The sequence below is a fragment of the Aquarana catesbeiana genome, linkage group LG01 (genome assembly GCF_042186555.1).
Source record: "Aquarana catesbeiana isolate 2022-GZ linkage group LG01, ASM4218655v1, whole genome shotgun sequence".
NCBI lineage: Eukaryota > Metazoa > Chordata > Amphibia > Anura > Ranidae > Aquarana > Aquarana catesbeiana.
The window spans coordinates 72,076,941-72,091,661 of NC_133324.1; the positions used below are offsets into that span (position 1 = coordinate 72,076,941).

General features: G+C 43.2%; 1 protein-coding gene across 2 annotated transcripts in view; it reads left to right on the plus strand.

The window, feature by feature from the left end:
- The window catches only part of WDR7 (WD repeat domain 7), a 586,970-nt gene that overhangs the window by 398,463 nt on the left and 173,786 nt on the right, over window positions 1-14,721 (plus strand). For both annotated transcript variants that reach the window (XM_073620215.1, XM_073620224.1), the window contains one exon: window positions 7,471-7,657. In XM_073620215.1, coding sequence (XP_073476316.1) covers window positions 7,471-7,657 — 187 coding nt within the window. The remainder of the gene's footprint in view (window positions 1-7,470; window positions 7,658-14,721) is intronic.

The following is a 14,721-nucleotide window of genomic DNA, read 5'->3' on the forward strand; positions in this document are numbered from 1 at the left end:
GTATGAGGGAGAATGTGACTTACTCCATGTGACATCCCTAAGCCAATCAGCATACGGACTGTCCATTGCCCTGTGTAAGCTTTTACTCTGGCAATCCCTAGCCTACACAGGGCTTTCTTTTGCTGCTATAAGCTGAACAGAGTGACGTGGGGGAAAAAAGGAAGGTAAGTATATTAATCGGCTATAACATTATGACCACTGACAGGCACAGTGAATAACATTGATTATCTTGTTACAATGGCATCTGAGAATGGGTGGGGTATATTCGGCAGCAAAAACAGAAACAAATGAAAATGGAAAAAAAAGTATTATTAATGATAAAAAAAAGGAGCAAAAAAATTAACTAGGGGGAAAAGGGGAATAAGGAGGGCTGATTAGGGTTAACTAAGGTTTTCTACTTTTTTGTTCTACATACACCGATCAGAAATAAAATTATCTTGCGACAATGGCATCTGAAAGTGACTGGGATATATTATTAGGCAGCAAGTGAACATGTTGTCCCTGAAGTGTGGTAAAACCAGAAAAAATGTGCAAGCATAAGAATTTGAGCTATTTGACAAGGGCCAAATTGTAATGGCTAGACGACGGGGTCAGATCAGCTCCACAACTGCAGCTATAGGAATTTCTTGGTCTGCAATGGTCAGGACCTACCAAAAGGGTTCCAGGAAAGGAAAATAGGTGACCTTGTGACAGGGTTACGGCCAGCCATGGCTCATTGATGCACATGTAAGGTGGAAGGCTGCCCTGTGTTTTCCGATCCATCTGAAAAGCTACTGTAGCTTAGATTGCTTAAAAAGTTAATGCTGGTTCTGATGGGTGTCAGAACACACAGTGCATCACAGTTTGTTGTGTATGGGGCTGTGTAGGCACAGACCGGTCAAGGTGCCCATGCTGTCCCATGTCCACAGCCAAAAGGGCCTACAATGAGCATGTGAACGTCAGGCCTGGACTACAAAAGCGATGGAAGAAAGTTGCCTGGTCTGAATTCAAGAATGGGTTGAGGAACACAACAACGAATTCAAGGTTTTGATGAAAATTCTCCAGATCTCAATCCAACCAAGCATCTGTGGGATGTGCTGGAAAAACAAGTCCAATCCATGGTGGCCCCACCACGCAACTTACAGGACTTAAATGATCTGCTACTGACAGATGCCGTTGCATACCTTTAGAGTTCTAGTGGAGTGCATACTTCAATGGGTTATGGTGTTTAGTCCTAATGTTATGACTGATTGATGAGTATGCTGCTGGGGAGAGCTAACCTCTTGTATTGCCCTGCATGTGGTTCTTTTTAAGGCGTGATGGGGTAAGTCTGGAGGGTAGATAAATATTGGGGCTGTCATTGCTGGCCTGTTTCTGAAAATGCCTGTTAACTTGGTATTCCAGTACATTGAGTCAAAGACCCAAAACAAAAGAAAAAAATGGGCATGGAATAGCCCAAGGTCAGACTTTGAAGGCACAATGGACAGTGGTCAATACAAATAAAATATATATTTTTATAACAGTACGTGGAGCAAGAAAGAATTAAAAACATAGGATACACTCTATACACGATACATGACAAAGATGAACGTGCATAGTATATAGAATAGTGAGCCCCTGTGTGTCAACGCATTTTACTGTCTAGCTTCGTCAGGACACAGTCAGGGATTGTTGGAGAAAAAAGGTTTCACTATCTTGCAAGGGAGTCCATGGAAGATGATCTCACCCGTTAGGCTTCAAGTATTCTCATATAAAGTATTTCAAGTGCTTGGGTATTCATAACATAGAGCCAGTAGCTCGGAGTGCCAATTAGCACCTATATTGACAGTATTAGTAGGTGGAGGGACTCAAAAAGACATAACCGGATGAGAGGAGAAGGGGGGGTATGGACAATGAGAGCCAGAAGTCTTAATAGTATGAACATATATTTAGAGCCGGCCACATATACGTGAATACTCAGCAGAGAGCACAGACTGCAGTCAGCAAAGCAGAAGTTAAATTTAGGTCAGGTTCAACAGTCCCTCAAGGCCATCATAGCTAGAAGTCCGTTCAGCATACCCCCCAGAGAACCGCATGTTCAACAACCAAAACAAGCATGATATAAATGGGTGTAGGAAAATTCCTTTTGTTATACTTGTTCCAAGTCAGTGTCCTAGAAATTGATAAAGCCAAAGCTAGGGGATCAACATTTTCAAAACAATATCTCTCGTGATAATTGCATTTTATGGCATTTGTTATGCCTAAATGTTGTGTTTGTTACTGAGGCAGACTCTGATTTGCTGGGACGGGTTGGCTTGTTGCAGAAAACTCCACCCTGAAACATTCACCAATTAGTGCTCGGCCACATGACATCTCTAGGTATACCTTTAGAGATACCCCTTGTTCAGTGGCGGCTGGTGCTCAAAATTGTTGGGGGGGCGCAAACAAACTGAAAAATTCTTTAAAAAAACCCCATCAATTGCAGCCTCACTGTACCATCAATCACAGCCACTGTGCCCATCAATTGCCATCACTGTGCCCATCAAACGCAGCCACTGTGCCCATCGAATGCAACCACTGTGCCCATCGAATGCAGCCACTGTGCCCATCAAACGCAGCCACCGTGCCCTTCAATTGCCGCCACTGTGCCCCATAAAATGCAGCCACTGTGCCCCATAAAATGCAGCCACTGTGCCCCATAAAATGCAGCCACTGTGCCCCATCAATTGCCGCCACTGTGCCCAATAAAATGCAGCCACTGTGTCCCATAAAATGCAGCCACTGTGCCCATCAATTGCCGCCACTGTGCCCATCAATTGCCGCCACTGTGCCCATCAATTGCCACCACTGTGTCCCATCAATTGCTCCCACTGTGCCATATCAAATGCCAGTGTGCCCCTGGCCGGCCCGCCGTCTGCACTTACCTGTCTCAGTGGGACTGCTCCTTGATGTCTTCTCCCGTCCTCTCTTCCTGTCCTGTCCTATGATTGGACGCCTGGCGTCGAATCACAGCGCCTGTTGTTTCAGCCAATCAGGTGACGGGTAACAGATCCGAGCACCTGATTGGCGGAGAGGCGGTTTAGTGTTAGGAAAGCGAAGATTCATTCGCTTTTCTAACACAGCTGAGTGACCTGCGAGCGCCCAGCATGGCACTCTCTGGTCACCTTTTTTGACGCCTATTAGAGCCTGTGGCTCTAATCAGGTGCTTCAAAACCACCCCCTGCCACTGTAATTCAGGCGCTGGGCACCTGAATGGGGGTGGCAGCGGCGGCCTTATCTATTGGTGCTAGAGGGGGTGGCAGGAGAGAGGGGGCGGCGCCTGTGCGTCCTTAATGCAAGGGCCGCCACTGCCCTTGTTACTACAAAAACTATCAACCCCTTGTAACTCCCATTACAAAAACACATTCGTTAGTCAATGTATTCCTTAAAGAGTCATGAAAACTGGCTAGCTCTGTCAAGGTGGACAGTTGGCCGTCTAATGGCCTACTCTCGTGGTTCAACAAGAAATCAGTAAGTTGGGTGGGTGGCAAAGAGAGTATGTAGAATTTGCAGCTCTGAAAGGTACTGTCACCCACCCAGTTTTGCAGCCTCAAGATTTGGATGGCTTCCAAGTGTATGTGCAACACTTAACAAATCAGTCAGCCGGAAACCGGATCCTATACGTGTTTTTCAATAGAGTTGCCCTTTAGTTTGTGGCACAGTATTGTTGGTTTGAAGGATTTTCCCAGAAGAATAGTGCTGAAATTTTAATTTTGTGTGCTTGTTTCCAGTGACCTTGCTAATAATCCCTACCTTATGTGTGTAATTCATGTACCCCAAAGACATGTTCTAATAGTCTGTGGAAGCTGGGCAAATATAAGCCTGCTAGGGGTACTTAACAAGGTTTCAGTCTCGCATCTTGAAAAAAATCTCTGGATTCTTCCTTTTCCCAAGGAATAACCTTCAAGGCTTCTGTTAAATGCCAAGCCAGCCTGTCCTGAGATTTCTTTAAGCTGCTCTTGTGACCTCTGCAGAGGTCCTGAATATCTAATGGCTGCTGTGGCTGACCCCAGTGTCTTCATTCCTTACTGCTGGAAAGATAATAAGGGAGTACAAAGACAAGAGCAACGTATTAGAGATGGAGCAGACCTAATAGGGATCCACAGCTGTTCATGACTGAAATGTATGTTTTTAACCTTGGGAAATGTATGTGCCTGGTTTCTCCCCCTCCCTGTCTCTGTCACAGAGGAGAAGGTAGTCATCACTTCAACATCTAAAGCAATAGTTAAAAAAAAAAAACTCAAGGACAAGGCTTAAAGAGTAACTCCACTTTTGGTAAAAAAAAAAAAAAAAGAAAAAAAAAAAAACATCCCCTCTGGGTGATCTATGTACATTAAAAGAATGTTTAAAAACTTTGTTGCAGATTCCTACCTGTTTCTGGTCTGAAAAAATATTTGGTTGCTTGACCATGTCCTGTTCAGACTGATTCTGAATAGGAGGGTCTTGTTCATTATAATCGCCTGGTGCACTCTCAAGTTTCTGGTGAGAAAATTTGCAGTGTCTGCCTCCCTTTAGAAGTAATCAACCATTGGGCTATGTTTGGACATGCAACTGTTATTGCTGCACCTTTGACAGGTGGTGAGGCCTCCTTTCCGTCTGTTATAAACCTGTAAATTCTGTACCACTTGGTCTGGTTTAGTCCCTGTAAATGCCTCACCACCTTAATGGGCATGGTTCAGTGGAAGTATTGCCTGTGATCATCTCAATAAACAATTCGGACAATATCTTTTATATCTGTTGTGATGGCAATATTAATTTTGATATTAAATGTGTTGAGCCTGAGATAAGTATTTCTTTATCATTTTTTGTCAACGTTTTATTTTTTAAGATTTCTTTTAAATTCTGTTTGGGGGATAAATCTCCTTTTTGAAGTTAGGCCGGATTCACCCAGTGCGCTGCAGTTGTTGTCTTCGCGGTTTCCGTGCGTTTAACTTGTGGTTTTGGATGCGGTCCTATAGACTTCTGTGAGGTCATGCGTTTTTGCCACGTTTTATGAAAGCACACTAAAAGTCCCGAATGCTGCATCTTTGGTGTGCTTTCACAAAGCGCGGTGAAAATGTAGAACCTAATAGAAGTCTATGGAACTCCAGCTAAAACCACAGTTAAAACGCATGAAAACAGGCAAGCGTACCAGTGTGAATCTGGTTTAAACGATCAGCCATTTTACAGCATGGTACCTTTTGTGAGTCAGAGACTCCTCTTCTGTATGCCCTTTTTTCACTAATGGCTCAACATCTCCAACTTCTTGGCTATGGCCCACCACTAGTACCTGCCACTACCCTATGTCCATTGGGCGCACTGGTATTGACCCCTTTTAGTAGTATTTGAGGGATGGGGGACGTGGGAGTACTTCAGTGAGCAGTGTTTTTAACCAAGTAAAAAAAAAAAAAATGTGTGTGTGTGTATATATATATATATATATATATCTATATATATATATATATATATATATATATATATAGATATATATATATATATTATTATTTCAGGTAATTGTATAGCACCGTCAATTTACGCAGTGATTGATAGATATATATATATATATATATATATATACACATTCACATCAGTCCCTACCCTAAAGGAGCTTACAATCTAAGGTCCCTAACTCATATTCATAGATAGTAGAGCCACTTTAGACAGGAGCCAATTAAACCAGCATGTACACATATATACACACACAGGGGGTCCCCGAGTTACAAACAAGATACTGTCTGTAGGTTTGTTCTTAAGTTGAATCTGTTTGTAAGTCGGAACAGGCTCATTTTTTTAAGTGTAGCTCCAGCCAGACAAACGATTTTAAGCTTTTTGGATAGCATAGGGAAGGGTTAACACCCCTGTAACATTGGCTTAGCTGTCTGTGCCCCTGTTCAGAAGATTTCACCTCACTTTCTGTACCAATGACAGCTGGATTTTGAACATTTTGGGTTGTTGTGGAAACAAGCCTTGGTGATAAAGCTTCAGTGGAGATGCCTTTTTCCCATAATAACTCTTACAGGAGTTTATTTGCCTTGCTAGGGGTATATATATATTCCAAAAGTATTGGGACGCCTGCCATTTACATGAACTTTAATGGCATCCCAGTCTTAGTCTGAAGGGTTCAATATTGAGTTGGCCCACCCTTTGCAGCTATAACAGCTTCAACTCTTCTGGGAAGCCTGTCCACAAGGTTTAGGGGGTGTGTCTATGGGAATGTTTGACCATTCTTCCAGAAGCACATTTGTGAGAGCAGGCACTGATGTGGATGAGAAGTCCTGACTCGCAGTCTTCACTCTTATTCATTCCAAATGTGTTCTGTGGGGTTGAGGTCAGGACCAAGTCAAGTTTCCCCACCCCAAACTCGCTCATTCATGTCTTTATGGACCTTGCTTTGTGCACTGGTGTGCAATCATGTTGGAACAGGAAGGGGCCATCCCCAAACTGTTCTTACAAAGTTGGGACCATAAAATTGTCCAAAATGTCTTGGTATGTTGTTGCCTTAAGAGTTCCCATCGCTGGAACTTAGGGGCCAAGATCAACCCCACACCATAATCCCCCCTTACACCAAATCTGCATATTATCAGGAAGGCCAACAGATTTGATCAGCCATTGATTATAGTGGTTTTAACGCACATTATTAGGACTAGAGTTCTCCTTAAGTCAGTCCCCTCTTCTACATGACTAAATCTCTTTGAATCTCAGACAACAAAACCACATCCATCTTGGATTTATTGTGTCCATAAAAGATGGCGTATAGTGCCATGAACTCATTCCATACAAGGTTGCCCGTAAATAATCCCCTGCGCTATTTCTATACATTTTATGGTTCCCTAACAGCATGTTTCATCTATATAGCACCATACATCGTGTTGTGTAATACCAAAAATCAATCCCTCCAACATTGGACACAGTGTGTGTGGTTGCTTTTGTAGTTTGTTTTTTTTTTTTTTTATTCAATTGGCTTTCTCCTGTACAACTACACTGTTTTACATATTTTTATTTTTTAAAATCTGTTTATTAGACAAAACAAATCTTTTGTGGCGAGATTGTACACAAGAGATGTAATGATTTCTGCGTTTACTCAGCAAAGGATTAATGAGGCTGTAATAGCTATTAGTGATTAGCAATTGAACAGTTGTTATTGATCAATAATGTCTATATCATGGCGTTTACCCTAAATGTCTTGCGAGATCTGAAGGAGCCAGTGCCAGCCTTCCTTTCCACTTTCATCCTCTCTGCTCCTGGCCTCCCCTGTCCCCGACACGTCAGGTGCCATATGCAATCATTTGTCTGTCAAACAATTTTCCTCCCCATTAAGTTTTATGCTTTTTAGCTGATGCGCGGCGGAAGTCCTGCACCTTTCTGCTGAGGCGGCTGATCTTTTTTACCGCGCTGCCCGTTTAATCTGCTGTTAAGTCTTGTAAAACCGTTTTACTCATTCAAGGGATGGCTTTTAATGCAATATATCTTTTTTTCTTTTCTTTTTAATCACAGGCAAAGCTTTGACCTTCTTACTGCTGCAGCCACCTAGCCCCAAGCTCCCCCCTCACAGCACCATCCGCAGGACAGCTATTGATCTGATTGGACGTGGCTTCACGGTGTGGGAGCCGTATATGGATGTATCGGCCGTGCTGATGGGGCTTTTGGAACTTTGTGCTGATGCAGAAAAGCAGCTTGCTAAGTAAGTCCTTTCTCGCAGGGTGCCTAGAACTAATACCACAATGAGATTATTCTTTTATTTATTTATTTTTTTTTTTTTACTTGTACCTAATAAAAAAAAAAAATTAAAGGAACCTTTATGGAGGAGGAATGGTAGGTTGCCATTGTCCATTTCATTCCGCAAATGCTACCCATCTGGCTGTGGTGCTAAATCACTGATCTCATGTACATAGAGCGGAAGTTCTGACCTCTCAGACTTCTACTGCACCCAATGACCCAACTTTGGTCAACAATCCCATCTTTGGGCCAGCCATGACCCTCTTGACCTCAAACAATTCTCGTTCCTGTTCAGAAACTCAAAGTATTGAAGCCAGAGGATCAAATGACAGCCAGGCATCTGGCAATTTTAGGTAAAGTTAGCAATGGCAGAGGAGACACTGGAATGTCTATTGCCAGCCCTAGACACCAAAAAGCTAAGAACCAAATAGAGTAGGATAACTCAGTGAGAGGCATTACATTAGCTGGTGGACAGTTGAACCCAATGGAGCAAGAAATAAATGTCATAGCTTTTCAGAAATATAAAATGTATTTTTTTTTATTTTGAATATTTAAATTTTGTATGTAAGATATTAAAGCTTTAGTCTACCCAAAGGTGTTATTTAAGATACAGGTGGACTCTAAAGGGCCAACTTCTGTCTCTTTGGGCCTTCAGAGGAGGATATTGTCACCATATTTTCCTTTTCTGTTCCTGTCCACCTTGGTGTGCTGGTGTTCTTGTCCACATTTAGGTTTTGACACTTCTTCATTTGCATTCTCCATAAAATAAAATACTTTAGGCCTCAAGACATTTTTTTTCCTCCCCTGGACACCTTGGCTCCAGAAGAGGAAAAAGTAGTGTTAAAAACACGCCTAAAGCTGTTTAGGCGCATCAAGCTTCTGGACATTTATTTAATCCATTAGCCAGAATGTTCATTTATTCTGCCCATTGGAATGTATAAATGCTGAAACGCTGAACGTGCCAAGCGCATTAAGGTGCGTTTAGGCACTCGTTTGCAGCAAACCGCTTTACTCCCAAATTCTCTGGCAATTTGTTTTATTTTCTTCCTATAAATGCTCATGTTGGTCTATTAAATAAGAATTCTGATGGATCTTGGAGTGCAGCCATTTCTTCAGTGTTGATCACATGCGGAGGCGAGCCGAGGCGGGCACCCGTGATATCATTAGGCTTCCCGTCTCACCTGGAGCAGCGAGTTCTTTTGTTTGGATATCCTGTTTACACCTTGCTTTTGCTTTGGCTTCGCTTCAAAAATGATACCCCATGCAGCTTCAGTGGTGCTTCAAAACATCTTCAAAGCCTCCAAAGCAGTCTATGGCATAGCTCGCTTGAAGCCCCACCAAAGGCTCATCGAAGCCCCACTGAAGCCTCATCAAAGCACCAAGCAAAAGCAGGGTGTAAACAGGACTGTAAGCTAACCATTTTATTTAGAGACTAGAGCTTTGACTGGTATTCAGAGAGCTTTAACAAAGTGTGTTTGACACAACTGTAAACTAGCCCTTAAAGTGCTGTTTTTGATGCCCAGTGTCCATGACTCCTTTAGATTCAAACAGAAAATGTGATAACACCTTTAAAGGCTAAGGCATGTATACGGACCTGGGAAGTTAGTTATGGAGGTCCCATCTCACATGTGAGTTGAACAGGAATGTAATGCTGTTCCTGTGAGATTCATGTGCGGTTCATTGTGTGAACCAAGGCTGAATTAATAAAAGCAGACCATTGCATGCACCTCTGTTAGTAATAATTGGTTTGTCCCAACCCTCGAGCTTCCACTTTTGCTGGACAGCTTGGTCTTTTAACCACTTGACAACCGGGCCATAGCCGAATGACGGCTACAGCGCGGCTCAATAACTCTTGGAGGGTGTACATTGACGTCCTCTCAGAATCCTGCTCCCCCACGCCCCCTGGGGCGCGCACACAGGAGTATTCGTGACTGCCAAGTCCAGATGACCCGGCGTATCACGTATCACAGTAAATGGCCACTGACCTCTGCCGTTTACCACGTGATCGCTCAGTCAAATTATGGAGCGAGTGAACATGCCGATGTCCTGTGCGGTTCCTCTCTCCCCTCTCTGTACCGATCGGTACAGTGTGAGCAGAGAGGGGGAGAGATCGGTGGCAGCAGCGCTGTGGGCTGAATCTGTAGTGCCCACACCGCTGATCTGTGCCCATTGCAGCCTCATCTATCCCTCTATGCTCAGCCATCCCCTCTGTCTTACTCATCCATCCATCCATGCTCATCCATCCACACCCAGCAATAATCATTCATCCATCCATTCATGCTCAGCCATCCTTCTGTCATACTTATCCATCCATCCATGCTCAGCCATCCACACTCAGCAATACTTGTCTATCCATCCATGCTCAGCCATCCACACTCAACAATACTCATCCATCCACACTCAACAATACTCATCCATCCAGACCCAGCAATAATCATTCATCCATCCATGCTCTGCCATCCACACTCAACAATACTCATCCATCCACACCCAGCAATAATCATTCATCCATCCATGCTCAGCCATTCCTCTGTCATACTCATCCATCCATCCATGCTCAGCCATCCAGTCTCCTCAATACTCATCCTTCATCCATGCTCAGCCATCCCATCCACCCCCAGCCATACTCAGCCATACCCAGCCGTACTCAGCCACCCCATCCATACTCATGCATACTCAGCCATCCACATTTATGGCTCAACCATGCTCAGCCATCCCCATCCACGGTTCAATCATGCCACTACAGTGCCTCACAAAAGTGTAATTGGTAGTTAAATTAGATTTGAGAAATGTATGCCCCTAGAACACCTGATGCTACTCCCTGCATGTTGGGCCTCTGTATGTGGCCAGGCAGTAGAAAAGTCTCCCACATGTGGTATCACCATACTCAGGAGGAGTAGGAGAATCTATTTTGGTGTGTGATTTTTGGTATATACATGCTATGTGTTAGAAATATTGTGTAAATGGACAACTTTGTGTTAAAAAAATGCGTTTTAATTTTCTTTCCACATTTTTCAAAAACTTGTAGAAAAAAAAATGACATCTTCCAAAGACTTATACCTCATAGATTATACGTTTGGGGGGGGGGTCTTTCCAAAATGGGGTCATTTTTGGGGGGGTTCCATTGTCCTGGTGCTCCAGGGCTTTTAAAAGTGCAAGAGGTAGTCAGGAAATTAGATGTGTAATTTATGCTTAAGAATGCCTGAAGGTGCTCCCTGCATGTTGGGCCTCTCTATGTGGCCACGCTGTGTAAAAATCTCACATGTGGTATCGCCATGCTCGGGAGGAATAGCAGAATGTGTTTTGGGGTGTAATTTGTGGTATGCTTTTGCTGTGTGTGAGAAATACCAAAAATATATATAATATTGCCTGCGCCACCTTGTTATTATAAAATTAAATACTCCAATCAAAAAATGCAATATAAGTAATGCAAACAACAAAAATTATATGTATATATTGCTGTCTGCACCACCTTACTATTTTAAATTGAATGAGGACGTGAACTGCCATCTAGATAAAGGAAGGCCCGTAGACATGGTGTATCTGGATTTTGCAAAAGCATTTGACACAGTTCCCCATAAACGTTTACTGTACAAAGTAAGGTTCATTGGCATGGACCATAGGGTGAGTACATGGATTGAAAACCGCCTACAAGGGCGAGTTCAGAGGGTTGTGATAAATGGGGAGTACTCGGAATGTTCAGGGGTGGAAAGTGGGGTCCCCCAGGGTTCTGTCCTGAGACCAATCCTATTTAATTTTTTCATAAATGACCTGGAGATTGGATTAAACAATTCAATCTCTGTATTTGCGGACGACACTAAGCTAAAAAGGGCAATAATTTCTCCCTGCAGGATGTGGAAACCTTGCAAGTAGGTCTGTACAAATTAATGGGGTGGGCAACTATATGGAAAATGAGGTTTAATGTGGAAAAATGTAAAATAATGCATTTGGGTGGCAAAAATATGAATGCAATCTACTCTGGGCTAATCAAGGATGGAAAAGGACCTAGTAGATGAAAGGCTCAGTGTCATGCAATGCCAAGCTGCTGCTAACAAAGCAAACAGAATATTGGCATGCATTAACAAGTGGATCAACTCCAGAGATAAAACGATAATTCTCCCGCTCTACAATACTCTGGTCCGGCCGCAGTTCTGGGCACCAGTCCTCAGGAAGGATGTACTGGAAATGGAGCGAGTCCAGAGAAGGGCAACAAAACTAATAAAGGGTCTGGAGGATATTAGTTATGAGGAAAGGTTGCGAGCACTGAACTTATTCTCTCTGGAGAAGAGCCGCTTAAAAGGGGATATGATTTCAACTTACAAATACCGTACTGGTGACCCCACAATAGGGATAAAACTTTCGTGAAAGGAATTTTAATAAGACACGTGGCCACTCATTAAAATTAGAAGAAAAGAGGTTTAACCTTAAACTACATAGAGGGTTCTTTACTGTAAGAGCGGCAAGGATGTGGCATTCCCTTCCACAGGCGGTGGGCTCAGTGGGGAGCATCGATAGTTTAAAAAAACTATTAGATGAGCACCTGAACGACCGCAATATACAGGGATATACAATGTAATACTGACATATAATCACACACATAGGTTGGACTTGATGGACTTGTGTCTTGTTTCAACCTCACCTACTATGTAACACAATCTTTATTTTTTCTAAACTTTTCTATGCAAACTTTGAAAAATGAACTCGCAGCTCTGAATAAAAAATTGTTTGATCATTATTTTCTGCAAAACAGTAGGACATGTACACACGGTAACCTTATTTTATGTGCCGAAATAATATCCAGATGAAATTGTAGTATAGACTTGCTAGCAAAATTTACCATAAAAGATACAAAGGTACAATGCGAAATAAAGGCTTCTGTCTCTTGAAGGAAAGTTTATAAAGGAGCTGTGGGTTGCTCTCATCCTGGTCCTTGGTGACATACCGCCACAGAGAGTTCTGTCACCGGCGTGTAATACGAGCCCCGCCACCTCTTATCTTTGCTCCTGCTCTCATCGCTCCCGTTATCTTCCAGCTGCAATTATTCTTCACAACGCACAAGGTGCAGAGAGAGATGTCACACTTCTCAACCATTAAAATTTCTAATATTATTTTGTCCCCGAGTGAAGATTAAGGTATCCCCCTGCAAGCAGGATTCTTGCTTATAGCCAAAGAAAGATATCATCCTAATATGGATAGGGTCACGGCTGAAATGATTTCAGGCCAGTGTTTGCGGAATAATCGCATCATCCACACAATATGTGCATCTGGCATTGTTCAGCATCTAGTTAAAGCTATTATCATGAAGCATGGAGTACAGAGTGATTTTATATGAGGCTCACCTTCTAAACAGCAGAGTTTACAGTACGAATTATTGTCTGTCAGCTTTTATTAAGTGCACCAAGTACATTTATGGCCTGTGCTGCTTTAAGCTGGGTTCACACTATTGTGAATTGGATGCGGGTTTCCCCGCGTCCAATTTCGCAATAGCAGGAGATTTTGACCGGTTCACATATCTCCGCTGTGGCTCCGGTGCGAATGTGCACAGGAGCCCTGTGCGGCTTTTGGTCCATTTCAGGTCAGAATCCGGGCAAAAATTCAGGACCTAAAACGGCGAATGGGGGACCCCTGTTGTGAGCCACATGCAAAGATAGTATGATCCCAGCCTCAAAGTAGATGACATTTAGTTTACTAAAATGCACATATGTGCCTCTGCTCACATCCAGCCTCTTTCAACTAAATCCTGTCTACATACATGTGTATCATTGGCTACATACCCTTGTTCTGGATGAATGGTGGGCCATGCCTGCTCAATATGTGTTAGCATAGCTGCTTGTAGTTCCTACCAGGGGCACATGTGACATGGTAACAACAGAGAAGCACAACTGGGAGACGGTTATTGCCACATAGAAGACACCTGATCAAGGACCTGCATGGCAAGATCACCAGGTATTATCTTAATGAAAGCTGCAAACTTAAAAGAATTGATAGCGCCTTTCCTCCAGCCTGACAAGGCGGCAACACCAACAAAGATGACAACTTGAACTTGAGCACATAGAAGATCTGGTTTGACAAATATGACGATGCAGGGAGACAGTATAATGAAGCCTAAGCAAGACTTGAACCAGCGCTCACATTCAGTCACAGCAGGAGAAGTAAGCACAATCAGGGACATTGCCAGAACCAGGGAGTATATCTGGAAATCACACGCCGGAGGCATGGCCACTGTCCCCAGCAGCAATAGCGACAACAGTGACCTCCTGGTCCAGGTTGCCAATTTAGAGCACAAGAACCAGAATTGAAGGATCTGCAGCTCATCATCCCCAAACTGGAAAGCCAAATCAGTACGGGACTGTAAGAGGACAAGAGGCCACACAATGAGATTGGAGGAGAAGTGGTTTAACCTTAAGCTGCGTGCGGCATTTTATTGTCAGGGCGGTAGGGATGTGGAACTCTTCCAAAATTGGTGTCAGCAGGAAGTATGGATAGTTTTAAAGACTCTTGGGTGTGCATCTTAGCGAACACAAGGGATATGGGAAATGACTATCTACATGAACACACACCCACATAGGTTGAACTGGATGGACCATTGTTTTTATTTAACCTTACCAACTATGTACATTGGAGAAAACTGCTACTTCAGACAGAGGGGCTCCAGGGCATCCACATATGTGCAAACTTCCAGCTCCAGGACCAGCCAAAACTCTTCCCAAGAAAGGGAAGGATGCCAAAGTCACTAAAATCAGAAAATAGAGACTGAAGCAGTATGCAGAGAAGAAATCCAAGAAGCCAGCACCCATAGTAAAATTCTTCATCTTGGTTTATGTGAAAACTTGAGATGGCAGGATAAACCTGGCAAAGTTGGAGAAATGTGTTTTCTCAGTTCAGATGCGTGTCACTTCATCAAGATGAAGCTGCAGGTACAGAGTGTGTTGGAAGATGACAAACTGAGAACCGATATCCTTGAGATGGATGTCTGGAAGTTATAAGATTGTGTACAGTTTGGACACTGCAACATTCAACAAGATCTAA